Genomic DNA, 20939 nt, shown 5'->3' on the forward strand with positions numbered 1-20939 from the left:
GAGTGGAGCTGGGTCTTAGCATTGAGACGGAGGTCTCTGGGAGAGCTCTCGCCGATTGATATTACATGGGGCCAGGAGGTCTCTGGTGGTCCAATGCCCTGAACTCGGCTCTCACACCTCAGAGGCTCAGGCCTGACACCCAGCCAGAGCACCAAGACCCTGTCAGCCACAGGGCATAGATAACTGTGGTAAAAATCTGACTGGTATCTTGGATATTTCTTTGCTGGGCAATTTATCCCATTCTGCGTAGGTGTAACTAAGCTACAGGCCTCTAGTTTCAAAAATGCAGGCACTTAACAGGATCTGAAGGTGGAGTTTTCAGCCCTCTGATGTCAAAAGGTCACTAAGCTAGATACTTGCGCATGCCACCATGAGCAATTCTATGTCAGGGAAAATACAAGCTGGCATTGCTCTCCAAAATTACCCATAATTTTCAAGAAAGCAAGAATCCTGGGGGGATTCCCTGGCGGTTCAGTGGGCAGCACAGCCAAAACAAAAAAAAAAGCAAGCAAGAATCCTGAAATCCATTGGTTAAGGTACAATGACTACTGTAGGTGTAAGAATTAGTAGTATCTACACAGATACAGAAAACAAAATAGTGGTTACTAGTGGAGAGAGGGGAGAGTGGAGGGGTAATATAGGGGTAGGGAATTAAGAGGTACAAACTATTAGGTACAAAATAAGCTACAAGGATATACTGTACAACACAGGGAATAAAACCAATATTTTATAATACCTATAAGTGGATTATAACCTTTAAAAATTGTGACTCACTATATTGTATACCTGTAACATATATTATACAGCAACTATACTTCAATAAAAGAAAATAAATAAATAAATAAAAAGAATTAGTAGTATATGTAGTGATAATAACAACACAAATCTGTTCTTGTCTTTCCTAGCAAAATAATGAAGTTTAATGAGTATAACTTGGAATTCCTGAATTTAGGCTTTTTGTGTGACCAGTAGCTAAGGCAAGACTATCACAGGAAATTACTGTTTAGGGAGAGAGAACTTCTGCATGAACCCCCTTTCCTTTGGGAAAAAAAAGGTAAAAAAGTCACACGAATTTGTGTCAAGGCTGGTAGAAAGAAAGAATAAAACCCTTTGTTTGTTTTTATTTTTTCTGTCATTTTAATGTAAGATTGACACAGACTGCTACAACATCTGAGATTCCACAGAGAACTACATGCTTCTGTTATTAGAAAACCTTTGCTGAAGCACTTGAACTTTACTTCTTAAAAAAATGAATATGGAGGCTTCAAGCATTTTTGTCAGCACACTGCCATTCACAACAACCTTCTAGATACTTAGTTTCTACCTTTTCCTAAAAAGGTAGTTCTCACTTACCAGAACCCCACACACCACGGACAGGTTCAAAGCTCCTGAGCTCAGAAGTGATCAAAACACACAGGGAAGTATAATTAGTAGTCCAAAGTTTGGTTTAAATGTTTGAAGAACAGCAAACACCCAATAACACATATCAAATAGATTATTATCGCTTCTACGATGTAATGAATCAACAACTAAAACCACCTAAGACTGAAAATTTCTGTATTCAGTGTCTATTGGTATAAAGCCTTCATTCTTAATGCTTCTTATGGCATCACAGGTGTTAGAAATCACACAATACATTCTCAGCATTCTACAGTAGTCATCACTTTCAAAAACTATAATATACATCTGCGTGTTACACAAACATACGATTCTCTACATAAGCATTTTGTCCTATGTCAACTCTTAGCCTCAAATAACAGAATACAAAAAGCTATACAGGACAAAACACCACAGAACTTTTGCATATTCCCTTTCCCCAGTTGTTAGCAAGGGGCATGTTTTAGAAGAGAAAGTGATGAAAAATCAGAAGTTTTGCATCCAATGTTTGACCCCAACTTTTTACTTTCTTATCGTCTTCTGGTACCACCATATCCTAGAATGAGAAGAGTAAATTTTATATTAGTTTTTTTAAATGCATTAGAATTGCTTATAAAATTACAACAGTAATACATGTTTATTGTTAGCAAATGGTACGAGACACGAGGGAAGAAGGAGAGAATGAGCTTGCGGACCAGGGCTGCAGGACTCAGTGCATCAACTCCCCACAACAGCCCTTCCAGCCATCCAATCAGCATCAAGTCTGCTAAACACACACACGCTTGCTGGGAATAACTTTTAGTCAGGAAACCAAAGATGTGTTCTGTGCTGGGGCCAGCATGGTACAGGCAAGACCCAAAGTCTGAGCCAAACAGCAGAGAGGCCAGTGGAGTCTAAGCCAGGCCCTGCTACCTCTCACGACTCCAGCGGTAAATAGAAGTAACATGGGGGAGGGTCACGGACTTTTGATGGTAAAGGTTACCTAGGCACCCCCAGCTCCCCCAAGACGCAAACATGCTAACAGACAGGTTACAAGACCACAAGTGTTCCCATCTGGAAACTCAATTTTTCTCAGATCTTCCTGTAGGTTATTTGGTAATGTCTTATGATTTTCTTCACATAAGTCCCATACATTTCTAGTTGATATATACAGTTTCTTACAATTCTTGTTTCCACTGAGAATGAGTTTTCTTTTGTCACATTATGTCCTACGTAGTTACATTTTTATATATCTTCTCAATCATTACCACCTTTTTCTCCCCCAAAGCAACCACTATCTTAACATCTAACACCACAGATTAGTTTTGCTCGTTTTTAAACATGTATATTGATAAAACATGAATGTTGCAATCATATTGTACATATTCTTGTGTGTCTGGCTTCTTTCTTTACATCTGATAAATTTATCCACATTATCGCATACAACTATTTTCTTATTCTCACTGTTGCACAGTATTGCACTGTATGAATATAACTCAATTTATTCATCCATTTTACTGCTGGAAGATACATGGATTTCTTCCAGTTGAAGGCTATTATGAATAAGGATGCTACAAACATCCTTGTACTTATCTTTAAGTGTAAAAGTGTACACACTTCTGTTACTACGTATTTGTGAAACTGCTGGATCTTGAGTATGCTTATGCTCAGTTTTAGTAGGTAATGCCTAACAGCTTTTCAAAGTGATCATATCAATTCATTCACACCAGCACTATGAGAATTCCACTCTGACATTTTTAAACATATTTAAATATATTTTCTGTCAATTTCAAGAATTATTCATTGTTCTATAACTTCTTCCCTCTGCTGAAGAAGACAAATTCAACCCGCAGCTATCTATCACCGCCTCATTATCCACTACCTCCAATTCTCTGCTAATTAGCTAGATATTTAACTCCAAATAATTTGTTTTTTTATATTATATCTCTGCTTCTTTACAAAATTTCCTCTTAGCCATTGTAATAAACATATTTTTGACAATGATTTAAAGAATGGCTCAATACATTTTTATTGAGTTTTACCAAATTGAAAAGTTCAACCTTCTACCTAGAAAATTCCCATTTTAGAGCTTAAAGGACCCCTAGAGATTAACCAGAATTAAACATACATGGAAACCAACGTCCAGGAAGGTTTAAGTTAAAACCTTGGTTAGTGACAGACATGGGTCTAAACCAAATTTCTGTTTGAGTTTTAAAGAACAGAAGTGGGAGGAAAGAATGGATCTGAATTATATTTTAATCTCAGTTAATTGTGCAACTAATATTTCTGGTGGGTATACCACATAAAACCATGACTGCTAAATGTATAGTTAATCATCTAAGTTCCAAATTGTTTCTGTACTTTACTGAATAGGAACTTCTTGATTTTTTGCTCTCACCTGATGCTGTTCTGGTTCTTGGCTCTGAGCTTGAACACGCTGAATAGCTTCCTGGGTCTCCACGAAGTGGTGAGTAGGCACGACTATTGCACGTGCTGGAGTATGAGGGAGGGTAGGATGGGTAGTACCACGAGTCAGAAAAGGGTGTTGCTGCTCTATAAAGACAAAAGTGTGTCAGGCATTTTTCTTGTGACTATTATTTTTAAATACCCTCCTATTCCTAAACCATCAGAAAACAATTTGTATCAAGTGTTTTTTCCTCAGTGTTCCGGTATATTATGATTAACATAAAATAAACACTGTTTTATATTTCTGCCATTCTTATGGTCATTGCTGTGAGGAAAGAAAATGACAGGCAATAAAGGTTCTTCTTTCTGAATTCGCATTCAAATACAATCTAAACTTAAACCACTATTTAAACTGAAGACATTCCAAAATCTGGTCGCAAGCTCTTTCCACCCTTGCTTCTATCATTCTCCAACCAAACCAGAATGCCAACTGTGCCCCAAATGTTGTGTTCTTTCCTGCCTTCTCAGATGTCGAGTCAACAGTCTTTCTTCTAACTCATATCTATAAGCATGACATGTGAAAGAAAACAACACATATAATATTGATCAAAGCACAGATGGCATTCCTTCCCCATCCCCAGAGAATCTGATTTGATAGGGTAATGTCACCATAATTTATTCTCCTTAACAAAACAAATCCAGTCAATGTAAGCAAAACAAAGAAGTCTCTAAAGAAAGGCTGAATTAAAGAGCAGGTGAGATAAATGCAAAGCCTACCTATTGCTGCCAAACAAATATCCTAATATTCCTCCAGTTCCCAAGCCAGTCCAGAACCCTGGTCCTGAATTTTCATGTCCTTGTTGTCCAGTGAAAGCACTGCCAAAACCAGAAGTTGCACCATGCGGTCCTAAAAACAAAAATGATTATGCATCCTCTCTTAAACCATAGCCTACAGAACTAAAGATAATATGACATTTCAATTGTTTCATCTGTATGCTTTAATAATAATACTCAGGGGACTTCCCTGGTGGCGCAGTGGTTAAGAATCCGCCTGCCAATGCAGGGGACCCAGGTTCCAGCCCTGGTCCAGGAAGATCCCATATGCCACAGAGCAACGAAGCCTGTGCACCACAACTACTGAGCCTGTGCTCTAGAGCCCGCAAGCCACAACTACTGAAACCGTGAGCCACAACTACTGAGCCCGCGAGCAACAGCTACTGAGCCTGCATGCTGCAACTACTGAAGCCCGCACGCCTAGAGCCTGTGCTCCGCAACAAGAGAAGCCACCACAATGAAAAGCCCGCGCACCGCTGCGAAGAGTAGCCCCCGCTCCCTGCAACTAGAGAAAGCCCGCACACAGCAACAAAGACCCAATGCAGCCAAAAATAAATAAATAAAATAAATTTATTTTTAAAAGGAATAAAAATAAAAAATAATAATAATACTTCAACTTATAAACAAGTTGTATTCAAAAAGTGTATTTATAAAATACTGGTTTATAACTAAGGAGCACCTGCCTTTCCCACACACAAGGAAAAGGAGGGAAATGTTTTTAGGGCAGGGGAAGGTGGTTTCTTCCTGTAAGGTCACATCTGCCCTGCTCCAGATCAGCTACTAGAAGATGACCCCACGTGTCAGAGCTACTTCCTTTCTACTGTGTGGACATGTCTAGAAGCTCCAGGTTGAGAGCTGTACCTGAGTGTCTAATGGAGGAATCCAAGTGGAGGATATTTGTTAGTTGGGAAATCGGGTCTTAAAAGGGACCAAAAAAAAAAAAAATCTTCTGCTCAGAGGAAGTTTTTCTTAAACTGCTGTATCATATACATAAAGGGAAGTGTGCTAATCCCACATGTACAGCATAATAAATCTGTATGTATGTACCCATGCATGTAATCACTACCCACATCAGTAAAACCTTTCTAGCACCCAGAGACTCCCTCACAACTCCCAATAGATGCCCACCCATGTCAGAGAGAAGCCGACTCTGACTTTTCTCACCACACTTTGGTTTTACCCATTCTTGAACTTTTTATAAATAGAATCATACGGAGGTACTCTTCTGGCGTATCATTATGTCCATGAGAGTCGACCTCCGCCACTGCATATATCAGTTTTGTTTTTGTTTTTTCTAAATTTATGTATAGTAGTCCAATGTGTGAAAAAAAAACAATTTGTCTCATTCTAATGTTTACGGACATTCTATTTCCAGTTTTTGGCTGCTGTGAATACAGCTGCTGTGAACATTTCTTGTGCAGATCTTTTTGTACACACATGCATGCATTTCTCTTAGGTATGCATCTAGGAATGAAATTGCTGGGTCACTGGATGGCATATGTCTAGTTTCAGTAGATACTGACAGTTTTCCAAAGTGTTTTATCCTTTTAACTCCTTCCAGCAAGTTCCAGTTAACTACATCCTTGTCATTACTTGGTACTCTATCTTTTTAATGTTAGCCATTAAGATGATTAAATGGTGGTTAATTAAGAACTCAGGTTTTAATCTGCATTCTCCTGAAGACTAATGATGCTGAGCACCTTTTCAAATTTTTATTGGACATCTGGATATCTTCTTTTACTATAAAATGGCTGCTCAAATCCTCTGTCCATTTTTTAAATTAGGTTGTCTGTCTTTTCTCAGATTTGTGGGAGTTCTTTATGTACTGTAGATACACGTGCTTTGTTGAAAATGTTTTACGAATACCTTCTCCCAGTCTGTGGCTTGCCTTTTCACTCTCTTAATGTTGTCTTTGATGACTAGACATTCTTAATTTAAATAAAGTCTAATTTATCCCTCTTTTCTTTTTGGCTGGTATTTTTTGCATTCTAAGTAAGTTTTGCCTACCCTGACAAATATTTTCCTATGTTTTCTTCTGGAAACTTAATTGTTTTACTTTTATGTTGAGCTCTGTAATACTCGGTGAATAAAATTTTGTGTATGGTGTGAGACAGAGTTCAAGGTAAATGCTTATTACCACATCTGATCAAGTTTGATTGAGATGATTTGCAATTTAATCATGCATCCTTAAAATAGTAATCACAATTAACCTTATAGAGAAACAGAACAGAAGAGGTAAAAGAAGTCGAAAGTAAAAAAAATAAGACAAATCTGCTTTGGTTTCCCAATGCAACCATTTTCTATATCAGAAACCAGCACAGGATTCACTACCTGACTTCTACCCTACTTACCGCCATTGCCTAGGAAAACATACCTGTGAACTCAGACTTAAAGCCTGCAGGAGAGGGTCCTGCAGAGTTGGTGAATCTCTGATAACGATGGGAATGTGGAGGATACTCAGAATATGGTGGAGGAGAATCATGACCATCACTAAGGAAGAATTTATAAACTCCAAAGGCAAGAGCAAGTAGCACCACGATGGTAAGCACTCCACTGATGCTACAAGATTCTCGGGAGCACAACTTATTATAATAATCAGAGAAAGAGTTAAAGCCATGGCTTTTTCCAGACTCTCTCAATTTCTTCAGGCCAAGTTCCGTGTAATCTAAGTGATACTCCAAGCCACAGGAACCTCTCAGTACATACTGGTCTTCAGAGGATTCATAGCCTTCACAGCTCACCACAGTTTTTCCAAATTTGTACGCGATATCTAAATCGGTCTTACATTCCCACTGTGAAGAAAAGTAGAAACAGGTTATTAGAACCAAAAGATTTTTTTTTTCATTTAATATACATTATTTGGGCTAAATAGCTGTCATAAAACAGCAAAATGAAGCAAGGGAATGATAATCAAAATTCAGGACGAGTATTTCTGTGCTGGGGGAGGCCAAACCAGGGGCTTCCAAGATACTGGTGATATTAACGTTCTACTTAAGCTAGGTGGTGGGTACATGAGTGCTCATTTTATTACTATTCCTTATTCCTTACATATAGATGTAAAGAATTCTTTTGTACATATTAAGCATTCCCTAATTTTTAATTTTAAGCAAATTTTTTAAATGTCAACTTTTTAACTACTGTTAAAGATGCTTTCTTTAAAAATAGGGGGTTTTTCAACATTAAGGCTCAAATATCAGCATCATATATGAATATCTGGTAGCTATTGATATAACCTTCTGAGAAAAACTTCCTACACAAATTCTATAAAAACCATGGACTACCTTTCCCAAGGTCCAATCCAATAAGTAATTTTCTTAAGTTTTTTTAAAAAGACATTTAGAAAAACTGCAAAAAGAATCTATGCTAGCCTCAAAATTTTCCAGCTTAAAAAAAAAGTCCAGGTCTAGTTTGAATTCTGTAACTATTTTCAGCTGAGTAGGTAATATGCTTCTCTAACAACATTAAAAAAGATATAAGCCAAAATAGATCTGATTGGTTCTATTGCTTTTCTCTTTTTTGGACAAATTATCTTCCTCTTTCAAACTTCAGGTACACTATATCAGCTTTATTCAGATATAATTCACATACTAGACATTCACCCATTTCAATGGTTTTTAGTATATTCACAGAGCTGTGCAACCATCATCACAATCAATTTCAGAATATTTTCATCGCCCCCAAAAGAAATCTCATCTCCCTTAGCAGTCACTCCCCGTTTCCCCCCGAGTCTCCTAGCTCTAAGCAACCACCAATCTGTCTGCAAGGATTCCCCTACTCTGGACATTTCATGTAAACGGAATCATACAATACGTGGTCCTGCGTGACTGGCTTCTTTCACTTGGCAGAACGTTTTCAAGGTTCACACACGTTGTAGCATAAATCAGCACTTCATTCCTTTTTATGGCTAAATAATATTCCATCGTATAGATATACCACATTTTGTTTCTTCATTCATCAATGATGGACGCTTGGGTTGTTTCTACTTTTTGCCTTTTATGAATAACGCTGTTACAACGTTTAGTATGTTTCTGTGCAGACACACATTTTCAAGTCTCTTGGGTACACACCTACGAGTGGAATGACTAGGCATTCTGTAACTCTATGTTTAACCCTTTGAGAAACTGCCCGTTTTCCAAGGTGGCTGCGCCATTTCACATCCCTAACAGCAGTGTATCAGGGTCTCTCCACATCCTCACCAACACCTGCTACTACGCCTTTCTGACTACAGGCATCCTGTTGGCTAGGAACTGGTATCTTCCTGTGGTTTTGACTTGTATTCCCCTGATGCTGCATACTTTTTCAGCTAATGATGCTGAACATTTTTTCACATGTTTATTGGCCAACTGCATATCTTCTTTGGAGAAATGTCTAGTCAGATGCCTCACCCACTGTTCAATTTGGTTATATGTCTTCTTACTGATTTGTAACAGTTCTTCATATACCCTGGACACAAGTCCCCAATCAGATATATGACTGCAAAAGCTTTCTCCTATTGTGTGTGTCCTTTTCGGTTTCTTGATGGTGTCTGTTGAAGCCCAGAAGTTTTTAATTTGGATAATATACAATTTTTCTATTTTGTTGTTGTTATTCTACACTATTCCATTTTTTAAATAATTTTATTTGGAGGAAGATTTATAAGCTTGTTGATTTAGGTAAATAAAACAAACTCAATCTCTATCGGTATTTCATGTTAATTGTCATTTCCTTAATAGCATATACTAAAAGTGGCTTCTAATTATTATATTTATACTCTTGGAATTAGAAGAAGCTCTCTCCTGCTACTAAACATAAGTCAATGTATGACGTCCTCTATACTTCCTTGCTCATGCCATTCATTCCCTTCTCTATCTCTTCAGCTCTAAAAATGTTATCCTTCCTTACTAACACAGTACATATAATACTTTCTTCTTTAAGTCTTTCCAATCCCTCCAACTGGACATGACTTTACAATACTTTGTTGGCACCTAGATGTAATGTGAGTGCTTGTCTTATCTTTTCTCCTAGGAAGAGAGTTTCTTGAGGGTTGTGACTCCATCATTCATTTTTGTATAATACTGTTTAATATATGTTTAATGAATGACTTTGCCGTTAGTATCTTTTTTCCATCAAGACTGAAAAGTAATATAAAATTAAAAGTAATTTCAGCTTTAACCTGAAGATTCTGTGATTCGGTTAGCAAGACTAGGAAAAAATGTTGTGAAATACATATCACCAAGCAAATATGAACTCTCTCCCGGAACTGCATACACTAGGCACAAAGGTTGTATCAAACAAGAATCTCACTCTGATGGAAGGGAAAACTGTCAAAGCAAGTTTCTGGCCGAATGACCAACCATCTTAAATCCTTTCTGAAAGCAGGCAGAATACAAAGTAGAAATCTATAAGTATTGATTTAAACTGAATTCACTTAAAATCTATTCCATTTCTAAAGGGTAATAAATTTTGGAACTTCAAGGAGGTGGTCTATCCTAAGTACAAAATGCCAAAGACCTGAAGACAATAAAGCCCACTGAAATGCTTTCATTCATAAGTAACCACCCTCAGTTCTAAAACAACTTTAAAATCAGGCATTTGAAGCACAATAGGGACACATGAACCCCACCCCCACTTACAATCCACAATTCCTTATCATCTTAACTTTATTTTTTAAGGATAGGTTGGTATTCTTTGAGGAATGACAGAGAAATGACAACCAAAAGAAATCCTCTACCCCCCACCCCCAAGTATATGAAAAGTTTTGAAAATTTACTAATGTCTTATAAGAAAGTTTTGGTATAAAGATTACAATGAATATTTCCAGGCTTTAAAATCAGTTCATTTCTTTCAGAGGATGTTTCTTCCAGAGACCGAATCATTGATTTATATTTATATATTTTAGGTAACCTGAGATTTTCTATATGTACTTCCCCAAAATACTGAATAATGTCTCAATAAACACTTCACTGAAAAGGATTCCATTTAGACTGCCATCAACATGAAGAGTATTACCTGTACATCATAACCATCCCAGCCTTTGTTCTGACACTGTATGACTTTGGGGGTATAAGAATCACATCCAGCTGTGCCTCCAACACATTTCAACTGTGGGATCGGATCCAACCTACGGGAAGTAGTATAGCGGTCATAGTGGAGGGTAAGAGCTTTTATATCCCGCAACAATATTCTGTCTGAAACAGTAAGAACACAGATAAACAGATGGTAAATATCTTGTCATATAGAAAGATTCATTCTAGTAAAACTCTTGTCATCGAAAATACTTTCAAAAGTAAGGGTCTTTCTTGCCTTTTGAGGATGACTAAGGAAGAGAAGATGGAACAGTTTCCCAAATCCCAAAGCCATCGCAACAATCTTCAGGCCCTTTGCACAAAAGTCAGAAAGTCACTCCTTTAAGGTCTCCCTTCATTTCAGGATTGATGTCCCCTAAACTGCTTCTATATCGTAAGTTCTACATAATTTTTGCAAAATCAGAACCAAAAGTTCATTTACCTGAAACGTTGTACTACTGTATGACAATCGACAATAATATCAATGGTTAATTAAAATAGCAAAACATATACATGAATGTTCCTGAAGCACATTTAATGACTTAAATGTCTGTCAACAGATGAATGGTTTAATAAAATTTTGGCCTATTCACAAAGTGGAATATTCTATAGCAGTTAAAATGAGTGAACTAGAATTCATGTATCAGAATAGAAATAGTAAAAACATTTTAAGCAAAATGCAAGTTGTAGAATGTTTAGTAGGATAGCTTTACATAAACCTCGAAAACTGGCAAAACAGTACTACGTATTGTTAAGGTCTATACGTGTATATACCAGTAGTATGAAAACATGCATAGGAATGACTAAACACCAAGTTCAGAGCACCTCTGAGGTGAGAGGGAGAGCAGAGACTTTCGCTCTCTATCCCTAATGTTTTATTACTTTGCAGGGGGGAGGTTTGCTTGCAAATATAGTACAATGTAAAGATTCGATAAAACTGGGTGGTGGGTACATGGGTTTTCATTGTGTACTTCTGTGGGTTTAAATATTTTAAATATTTCACAATTTTAAAAATTAAAAAGTTAAACTATTTCACAAATTAAAAATCATATTGACAAAGCATGTTTAAAAAGAAGTCAAAACAAGGAAATTACGGCCGGCATTGATGTATCAATACATAAATGAATTTTGAAGTGTTATTGGAAAATGAATAGTCTTCCTACTTATCGTTCTCAGATTATGATGGAAGATACTGTGGATTGGTTCACTCAACATCCATTTTGCCCTCAAACTAGTATGACTTCTTGCAAAGCTAAAAGACTCCTAAAACCTCTTGCAGCTACAAATCCCAAACGTGATTTCGGTTCTGTCAACCGGAGGGACTTAAGCGAGATCTGGAGACCAGAGCTTCGATTCAGACTGTGTTCGGGCTAGCAGGCAGTCATGGGGGCTCGGGGTCCTCCTGACACTGGCCAGTGCTCCGTAATTAGCGTCGTGGAAGCCGAGAGGCTTGATGTGAGCCATCCAGTGTTCACTGCTGCACATGTAGCAGACATGAATTCCCACCATTTTGTTAGCACCCAATTCCCTATATTCAACCTGTCAAATTAGCAAAATTTGCTCCCTCTCACATTCCACTGAAAGTACAATAAATGAATTGTTTTGCTGATGTGAACAAACAAGGTCAGGCAAAACAGAAAAGGAGATGGTAACAAGAATTTTGGAAGATGAAAGCAGATGGACCAATAGTTAGGTGACTAGTCCTAAATGTAAGTCAAGTGCCAGACCAGCAGGTGGGAAAACTGAGAACCAACCTGACACACATAATGGAATCCCTAAAAGCAACAGGAAATGGCAGCTCTTGAATTGGAGCTGACTAAAGCAAGCACTACAAGGTGAAAGCTGCTTGAGAAGAAGCTACATCCCTAGATGGTCTCCCCAGCTCTTTTCATTCATATATATATATATATATACATACATACATACACATATATACATACACATATACATATTTCACAATTTTTTTAAATGCAAAAGTAACACTTTTTCCTTTTAAAAAGAGAAATCCATTCTTCCTCCAATTTCACATTTCTGTGATAACCAAAATTAGCAGCCTGGTCATTACCTTTTTCTTGCTCACACAAACAAATACATATACAAGAGTTGTTTTGATTTTTGTTAGTGTATTTTTATAAAATCGAATCATACAGTGCATATTACTCTTCACATGCTTTTGCACTTAATCAGACATCAAGGATATTCCCTCATGTCAGCAAATACAGATCTTATTTATATTTATTTACCAAAAAAAAGAGCTTAATAAATTTGACTAAGCTGAGACTTACTGGTCACCCTTCTCTCACCAAAATACAATAAAACTAGAAATATAATAATATAAAGTAATATAATAACATATAAAATAGTAAAAAGACAGCTGAAAACCAATAACAAAGAAAGGAAAATTGGGTGACAGCAATCAAAACATATCTGTAATTAAATCTATAATAATGTAAACAGTAACACAGGATTAGGAAAATTGACCATGTGCACAATGTATAAAAATTAATCCCTGATGGTTTAACACTTACCATAAAACAAACAACAAATTAAAAATACTAGAAGAAAGCACAAAAAGAAAGAATATGTTTATGGTCCTGGGATGGGAAAGATCTTAAGACACCAAAAGCAAGACTGACCAGCAAGATAGTGACTATACTTGGCAAATCATGTTCAACCTATGAAAACCCAAGAATCCATAATAATACTCAAAGGGAAAGCCAAAAACTCACTTGTCTATACTTAAAGTGGCTACCAATTGCCTCCTTAGTTTGAAAACTAGCAATTAACGATTTTAAATTAAATGTTTATCCTGAATTTCCAGCCAGAACCATAATCTGAAATAGCCTCAGTTGATAAGGAAAATCTCAACTTTACTGAAGAATATCAATCAATAAATGCAGAAGTGACAGAATTAGAAAAATCATCATCTTCCAACCCCTAAAGAAACAGATTCAGAAAAGGATTAATTAGTTTTAAAATCATTAAGTGAATGGATATTGGTATGGTGCCAAGTAACATTACATGGAGTGCTTTCTAGTCATAAAAGGGGAAAAGTGTAACTTCACGGGGGAGAAATAAGCCACTGTAATCCACTAGTCAAACTCAGCACTGCTAATGGTATAAAGATCGATATTACACCATCTCCTATGATGTAATCCCCAGAAGTATTTAATATGAACCTAATCAATCCTTTGGACCTAGCATTCAGTTTACTAGAAATACAGGGAAGAAAAAAGAAAGCTAAAATAATGTCATGAGAAAACAGAATCCAGAACGTACGATATTCTAAAGGACAACTGGCCCAATCCCTTCAGCAAAGCAGTAGCATGAAAAAAAGAGACCATTCTACATTTTCAAAAGACTTAAGGGGTAATTCAGTCAGATGCAATGCCTGGTCCTGGACTGGGCCCTGGTTTGAACAAACTAGTTCAGACATTTTAGGGACAACTGTGATATCTGGCTATGGAATGAGTAATTAGTTGATATTAAGAAATTAGGGTCAATTTTGTTAGATGTAATGTTATTTTTACTAGGTGGGGAAAAGTTCATTAAAAAAAGGCTTATATTGAAGGATTTAGTTATGGCCTATCATGATGCCTGTAACTTACATTAAAATATATCAACATTTTAAAAAAGAGAGAGGTGAAAGAAAACAGAGAATATAAGATTAATGACTTTCCATCAAAACTTAAAACATTTTCCCCAGAATTCCTCCAGTAGACTGACGAGAATGACTTAGTGTCAAGGGATTCTAATAAAATGAGTATTTGGCTTTTCCAGTATCTATGTGGAGGAACACAAGGAGAAGAAAGTAGAGAACAGCTTCTGAGTAATCATCCAACAATGTCTGTCACGCTTGGTACAAAGAGTAGTAGAAATAAACATTTTATTTAGAGTTGTTGGACCTACAAAATCCAAGAGAACTTCCCAAAAGACAACCCTGCTATATTAAGAGAATTTGACGAAACGGCTGGATATTTTATCAATTACCCAAAGGCAAAAGCTTTTTCTATAATTGTAATGTCCGATTACAAAAGAAAATGTAAAGTCTATCTCAAATTAGTGACAAACTACATACATCCATAAAATATCTAGAAATAAACTTAGGGTCAATATGTGATCTATATAAGAAATATATATATATAACAGAACCTAAATAAATTTAATGCACTTCCAACCAGAAGCCCAACTGAGCTTTTTTGTTTTTTGCTTTTTTTTTTTTTTTTTTTGGCTCCGTTGGGTCTTCGTTGCTGTGCGTGAGCTTTCTCTAGTTGCGGCGAGCGGGGGCTACTCTTCGTTGCGGTGCGCGGGCTCCTCATTGCGGTGGCTTCTCTTGTTGCAGAGCATGGGCTCTAGGCGCATGGGCTTCAGTAGTTGTGGCATGTGGGCTCAGTAGTTGTGGCGCACGGGCTGTAGAGCGCAGGCTCAGTAGCTGTGGCGCACGGGCTTAGTTGCTCCGCGGCATGCAGGATCTTCCCGGACCAGGGCTTGAACCCGTGTCCCCTGCATTCGTGGGTGGATTCTTAACCACTGTGCCACCAGGGAAGTCCCTACTGGGTTTTTTTGGAACTAGAAAGAAATTATGTTAAAGGCTTATGGAAAAATTAATGTCTATAAACAGCCAAAAAAATTTCTGAAAAAGAATACATTGCTTAAATAAGCAAAAAGGATATATTGTACAGCACAAGGAAATAGAGCCATTATTTTGTAATAACTTTAAATGGAGTATAATCTATAAAAATATTAAATTGCTATGTTGTAAACATGACACTAATATTGCAAGTCAACAATACATCAATTTTAAAAAAAAGAATGCATTGTTTTACCAAATAATAAAGCTTACTATAAAATTAAAATAATCAAAATAGTATGGAATAGTAACAGAAACAGACAAGTGAACTGTGAAACAAAAGAAAGTCTAGAAATAAATCCAGATATATGTGGAAATTCAATACAAGATAAAGTGGGTTTTTGTTTTCTAGGTGTTTTTTTTTTTTATCAAGCATCACCATATTTTATTTATAAAACGAAGCACAATAGCATCCTTTACCGTTGACAAAACTCAATATTCTGCACAACTCTTTCTGCCCTGCTTAGCCTGTGTGAGGAAAGACAAATGATGCATCTCAAACCCACAAGTAATTTAAAAAGTAGAGTAAACTGGGTCTGAGTTACAACGAGTTGCAGTAGCCTCAAGTGGGATCTCAGTAATACTGTACAGAATAGTGATTCTGAGAGACTACTCCTTAAATGAAAGGAAACTCTTCTCCAACCAGCAAAAGCGGGCTTTTCAATTTAGTGGAAAAAGGATGTCTTCTTTAATAAATGGTTTTGTCATAACTGACTACACAGCTAGAATAAAATCCACCTAAAGCTATATAAAAATTTAATTCCACATGATCCAAATATCTAAATTTCCAAGAACTATACTAAAATAAAATATGCTATATTAAACTCAACCTACCTCCTAATAAATAAAAAATTATAACAATGAAAATGTTCAATGGTTTAAAAAATCAGAATATTATTAAACTAAATAATGGGAATAATAACAACTTGAATTTGTTGTAGCAGGGCTGAGATAATGCAAAGAACACTGAACTAAATTGCCACCACCAGCTTGCTGTATGACTTCAGCCAAGTCAATTTATCTGTATAGAAATTACCTGTAAAGTTAAAACGATATCAACCTTAAAACTGGTTGTGAAGTTTAGATATGATTTACTAAAATTATGTGGCAGAGTACTTGACACATAATAGGTGATCAAGTATGATAAATATTACTGAGAATGTTTAAGGAGCCATATACCTATGTGTTATCATTACCATGCCTCTACAGCATCTTTCTTCCCTAGAGATCCTAAAGGTTGCTATGTTTTGTGTCACCCAGAATACATATGTTGAAGCCTTAATCCCCAGTGTGATGGCATTTGGAGGCAGGGCCTTTGGGAGGTGATTAGTTTTAGATGAGCTTCTGAGGATGGAGCCCCAGTGAAGGGATTAGTGCCCGTGTAGGAAGAGGAAGAGACCAGGGCCCCCATCCACCCACTCACCCCACCTACCCCCACCCTGCCCCACCCCTGCTCTTGTTATGTGAGAACATAACAAGAAGACAGTCATCTGCAGAGCAGGAAGAGGGCCCTCTCCAGACACCAAACATGCTCGCACCTTGATCTTAAGACTTCCCAGCCTCAGAATGCGAGGAATAAATGCTGCTTACCACCCAGTCTGTGGTATTTTGTGATAGCAGCTCGAACTAAGACAAGGTCTAAGAACAAAATGCTCACAACCTTACTCCACTAGTACATCAGTCAAGGGTAACACAGAGTTCCCTGAAGTCCAGACTCACAAATCGAAATCCACTTGCAGGTCTCAAACTTAAGATGAACAAAACCAAACTCCCCCAAGCCTGATTCTCCCACAATCCCACATCTCAGGAAACGGTAATTCCATCCTTCTAGTCACTCAGACCCAAAACCTTGGAGTTATTTTTGTCTTCTCTCCTCCTCTAACCCCTGTATCTAATCCCTCAGAGTATCATGTCAGCTCCACCTTCAGAACAGCTGAGAAGCCCACCACTCTCACCAACTGCACTGCTTTCCCCCCACCGCCGCCAACCATCACCACTCTCGACACTTACTGCACAAGCAGTCCCTTCACTGGCCTCCCAGCTTCCCCCCACCCACTCTCGCTCCCACAGTCTGTTTTCCACAGAGCAGACAGAATGTGCCTTTAAAATACAGATCATATTTAAAAAAATATAGAATAGAATAGAATAGGATAGAATACAGGTCATAGCAGACCCGTCCCTTCAGGGTTCTCATCAAATGTCACCTTAACAGTGACTTCTTCCCTGACTAATGTATATTTTGAAAATCCCTGCTTCTGCCTGCACACCCTGCCCTCCTTTCCCTGTTTTATCAATGTCCAAACCACTATTCACAATATGGCATGCTATTTACCTGATTTGTTTATTTTCTATTTCTCCTCAATAGGTGTAAACTCCAGGGCGAAACACTGTTTCGTTCACTGCAATATTCCCAACACCCAGAAGAGTGACAAATACAAAGTAGCTCAATAAAGAATTGTGAAAATTTTTAGGTAATCTCTTTAGAACTGGCACAATTTTTTTTTTTTTCTGGACAAATTTTTGCTTTATGTTAGCTAAAGACAAAGTGAGTACAACCAAAGTCAAACAAAAGACAAATGAGGGACTGACTACTGCTTGATAAAACTACTTGATAAAAACTAACTCAATAAAATGCCTTCATAAAATAGTTCCTCAAAAGAAATTTAAGGCCATGTAGTTTGATTGTGTTTACTCTGCAAAATATTTTGGTGCCTTTTGTTCCAGAACAATAGTTTTACAGAGTAGGTACGCAAAGAGCTACCAGGAAAATGTTCATCATTAATTTAAATTTGGCTCTGTTTTTTTATTCCCCTGACTCTTCATCTGTAAACCTCCTTTTTTTATTCAAGAATTGATTGAGGGTTCAACTAATGTTTTAATCCAGTTTTTAAATTGCAATTCTGATCAAAGTCTCCTCTCTATATAAAACTTTCTAGAAATACATAAGGAAAATGTACAGACATTTAAATCCAACTTGGCTTTTTATTAATTAGTAATAAAACATCCACATCAAAGGAGTACGCAAAATCAAGTACTTACAAATAGCACCTTCTCTCTCATTTTAGCATTTAAGAATAAAAATAAGAAGCAACAGAAATAAATCTGTTGCTTAAGTTCAAAAACACAGGCATTTCCTATCACCAAATCACGACTGCAATATGGGTACACCTTCCATGCTTTAACATCTTTACTCCCCAAAACAAAAATGATGTTTTCATTGTTTGAAAGTCATTTTTTACATCACTCCAACTTAACAGCATGCATCATTTATTAAATGGAAAACTGTATGTATGTATGTATACACATATATATACACACACATATGTATTAATTACATGGAATATTCTCGATCCCATAAAAATTCGTTAGACAATTCTAATAACATAGTGATATAAAAGAACTTTTTTTCCTAGAAATCACTTATCGTGTACCATCACAAAAAAAAATTTTTTTTAATTCAACAGGAAAAGCCGGTGTAACGCAATGTACGTCACTGTAATGGTCAGAATAAGCAGCGTGAGTTGTGCTCACATAAATAGTACAGTCTATGATTCTGCTAACCTACCTCCAAGGTTTGCAGCCCTGTCCACTGTGACTCAAGGACTGCCGGTGCCATGGTAACTGCCAGGTACAGCAACAGGCAGCCATGACAACAGTCAGCGACGATGACATCAGACAGTTTTGACAACAAAGCAAGATGCGCAGTTGAGGGTCGAGCTTTCCGGCCAGACCCAGGGAATGAGGGCTGTAGCCAGAGAAAGAAGGTGGGCAAATTCTGGGAGTCCAAGCAAGGGAGAAGGGAACGTTAACAACACTAGAGTAGTCCCGCCCCGCCCACTCCCCAACAGTCCACACTCGTCCAGGAGGACGTCTGCGAAGAGCAAAGAGGTCAGGCAAGGGCACAGATGAACAGCGAAGAGGATGGAAATGAGGAATTAGGGTAGAAGGGCTCAAGGGGCGGCGAACAGAAATGGTGGAGCCTCTTAGCGCTGCCTGAAGGCAGCAGGAAGGGGGGAGTGAAGGCAGCACTCACCAGGGTCGTGCCAGCCCCGGGCAGAGCCTGCGATCAGCAGAAGCAAAAGGAGGCTGAACAGAGCGCAGCGTCCGGCCGCTTCCGGCCCGCCGGCCGCCACCATGGCGCTCGGTGAAGATGGAGCGCGGCTGCCGGGAGCTCGCGGGCCGGAACCCTGGCTGCGGAAGGCCGCGCACCGCTAAGCACCGACGCCGGCAGCTTCCGCCGCGGAGAAAGGAAGGTCTAACGCAGAGCCCCTACCGCAGGGAACGTCCGTGCGCCAGTCTGACGTTACTACAGCAGCAGCGCTTGGGGGAACTGGAGTGGTCGCTGCTGTCCCCGCCCCTGGAGCCCAGCGCGGCTGCGGGCGGAGTCGAGGGCGGGGTGCCTCCGTTGAGGGCGGAGCCAAGGGCGGGACGCAGAGGCTGTGGGCGGGGCCTAGGGCCGCCCTCCTGAAGGTTTAGCGCGAAGACTGAAACCATCACAACGCAAAATCTAAGTGTAGTCACGTTATTTACAAAACCTTAATAACCTTCCCGAGGGACGCTACTGTGCCTTACTCAACTTCACGTCTTCAGCAACTAGCACAGCGTCTGGCGCATGATTTGTGTTCCATTAGTTTGCTAAATACAGAGTGGATTTGAGAGAGGCAGCACGGAGACGCTCAGAACCTTTACGTATTTCCTTCCACGTGGAGACAGTGGGAATTTACAAGATATCCGGAGGAGAAACTACCACCTAAATAAAGAACCAGCCAGGGAAAACAGTTAAGAGTGCATAGGCATTATCTTTGAGGTCTGACAGTCCTCAATTTCTCTCCTTTATTCATTCATTCAACAAATATAGGTTGAACGCCTAGTATGTGTCTGGCGCTGTTTTCAGCTTGGAGTGCAGACAAGGTCCCTGTACTCATGGAGCTTACACTGATGAGAACTAAGACAAACAAAATTAAATAATAAATTAATAAACAAAGATAATAGTGATAAGTGTATTGATGAAAATAAAACAGGGTGATACAGTAGAGACTAGGAGCCAACTTCAGGGAGGGCCTTGCTGAGGAACTGATTTTGAAGCTTTGAGACCTGAATGATGAGAAAATACAAAGATCGGGGGAGAGCCTTCACCGCCTGGGGAACAGTGGATGCAAAAGCCCTAAGTTTCTGTTTTGAGGAACATCATTCACTAATTTGATTAACACCTTTATCTATTTAGCACCTAACAGTACCTAACAGTACCTGCCAGGCACTGTTCTAGGCACTGGGGATACAGCAATGAATAAAACAAAACTTAGGGGTTGGGGGAGGCAAACAAAGCCAGGGCAACTGAAGCAAAGTAAGTTTGGGGAAGAGTGGAACAAGAGGAGGCATAACAGTGGTGGCTTGGAGTGGGACCAAGTGGAACCAGAATAAAGATAATAGAGAATTCTGGTCTCTACATGTTAGGTTTGAGGTGACTTTTAGGAATCCAGGTAGACATGTCAAATAGACACTTGGATATACAAGTCTGAATTTTAAAGCCAAGGTAAACCTGGTAGTTATGCTATCAAAAAGAAGACAGTGTTTAATGCCACAGGAAGAGATACAATTCATAGGGAGAGAATTTAGATATAGCAAAGATGGAGGCCCAGGACCAAATTAAGAGAACACTAACATTTGAA

At 38.4% G+C, this 20939-nt stretch overlaps 1 protein-coding gene across 2 annotated transcripts; it reads right to left on the reverse strand.

Moving 5' to 3' along the window:
- Positions 1–1109: 1109 nt before the first annotated feature.
- On the reverse strand, positions 1110–19641 carry SARAF (store-operated calcium entry associated regulatory factor). 2 transcript variants are annotated; one of them, XM_059909251.1, is made up of 6 exons: positions 19304–19641; positions 10585–10763; positions 6971–7388; positions 4540–4669; positions 3755–3909; positions 1110–1933 (listed from the first exon to the last, which is right to left on the reverse strand). In XM_059909251.1, the coding sequence occupies exons 1-6, from the start codon at positions 19404–19406 to the stop codon at positions 1908–1910; spliced, it is 1011 nt and encodes a 336-aa protein (XP_059765234.1). In that variant the 5' UTR covers positions 19407–19641; the 3' UTR covers positions 1110–1907. The 2 variants fall into 2 exon arrangements, with proteins under 2 accessions (XP_059765234.1, XP_059765235.1); XM_059909252.1 differs by lacking the exon at positions 19304–19641 and adding an exon at positions 18836–19028 and having other exon boundaries at positions 10585–10696.
- Positions 19642–20939: the final 1298 nt, after the last annotated feature.

Source organism: Balaenoptera ricei, chromosome 21, assembly GCF_028023285.1.
Source record: "Balaenoptera ricei isolate mBalRic1 chromosome 21, mBalRic1.hap2, whole genome shotgun sequence".
NCBI lineage: Eukaryota > Metazoa > Chordata > Mammalia > Artiodactyla > Balaenopteridae > Balaenoptera > Balaenoptera ricei.

Coding starts and splice junctions, on each gene's coding strand:
- SARAF (XM_059909251.1), bottom strand. CDS start 19,406: ATGGTGGCGGCCGGCGGGCCGGAAGCGGCCGGACGCTGCGCTCTGTTC. Junction 10,764..19,303: donor CCGGGGCTGGCACGACCCTG/GTGAGTGCTGCC, acceptor TTACTGTTTCAG/ACAGAATATTGTTGCGGGAT. Junction 7,389..10,584: donor GGGATGGTTATGATGTACAG/GTAATACTCTTC, acceptor TTTTCTTCACAG/TGGGAATGTAAGACCGATTT.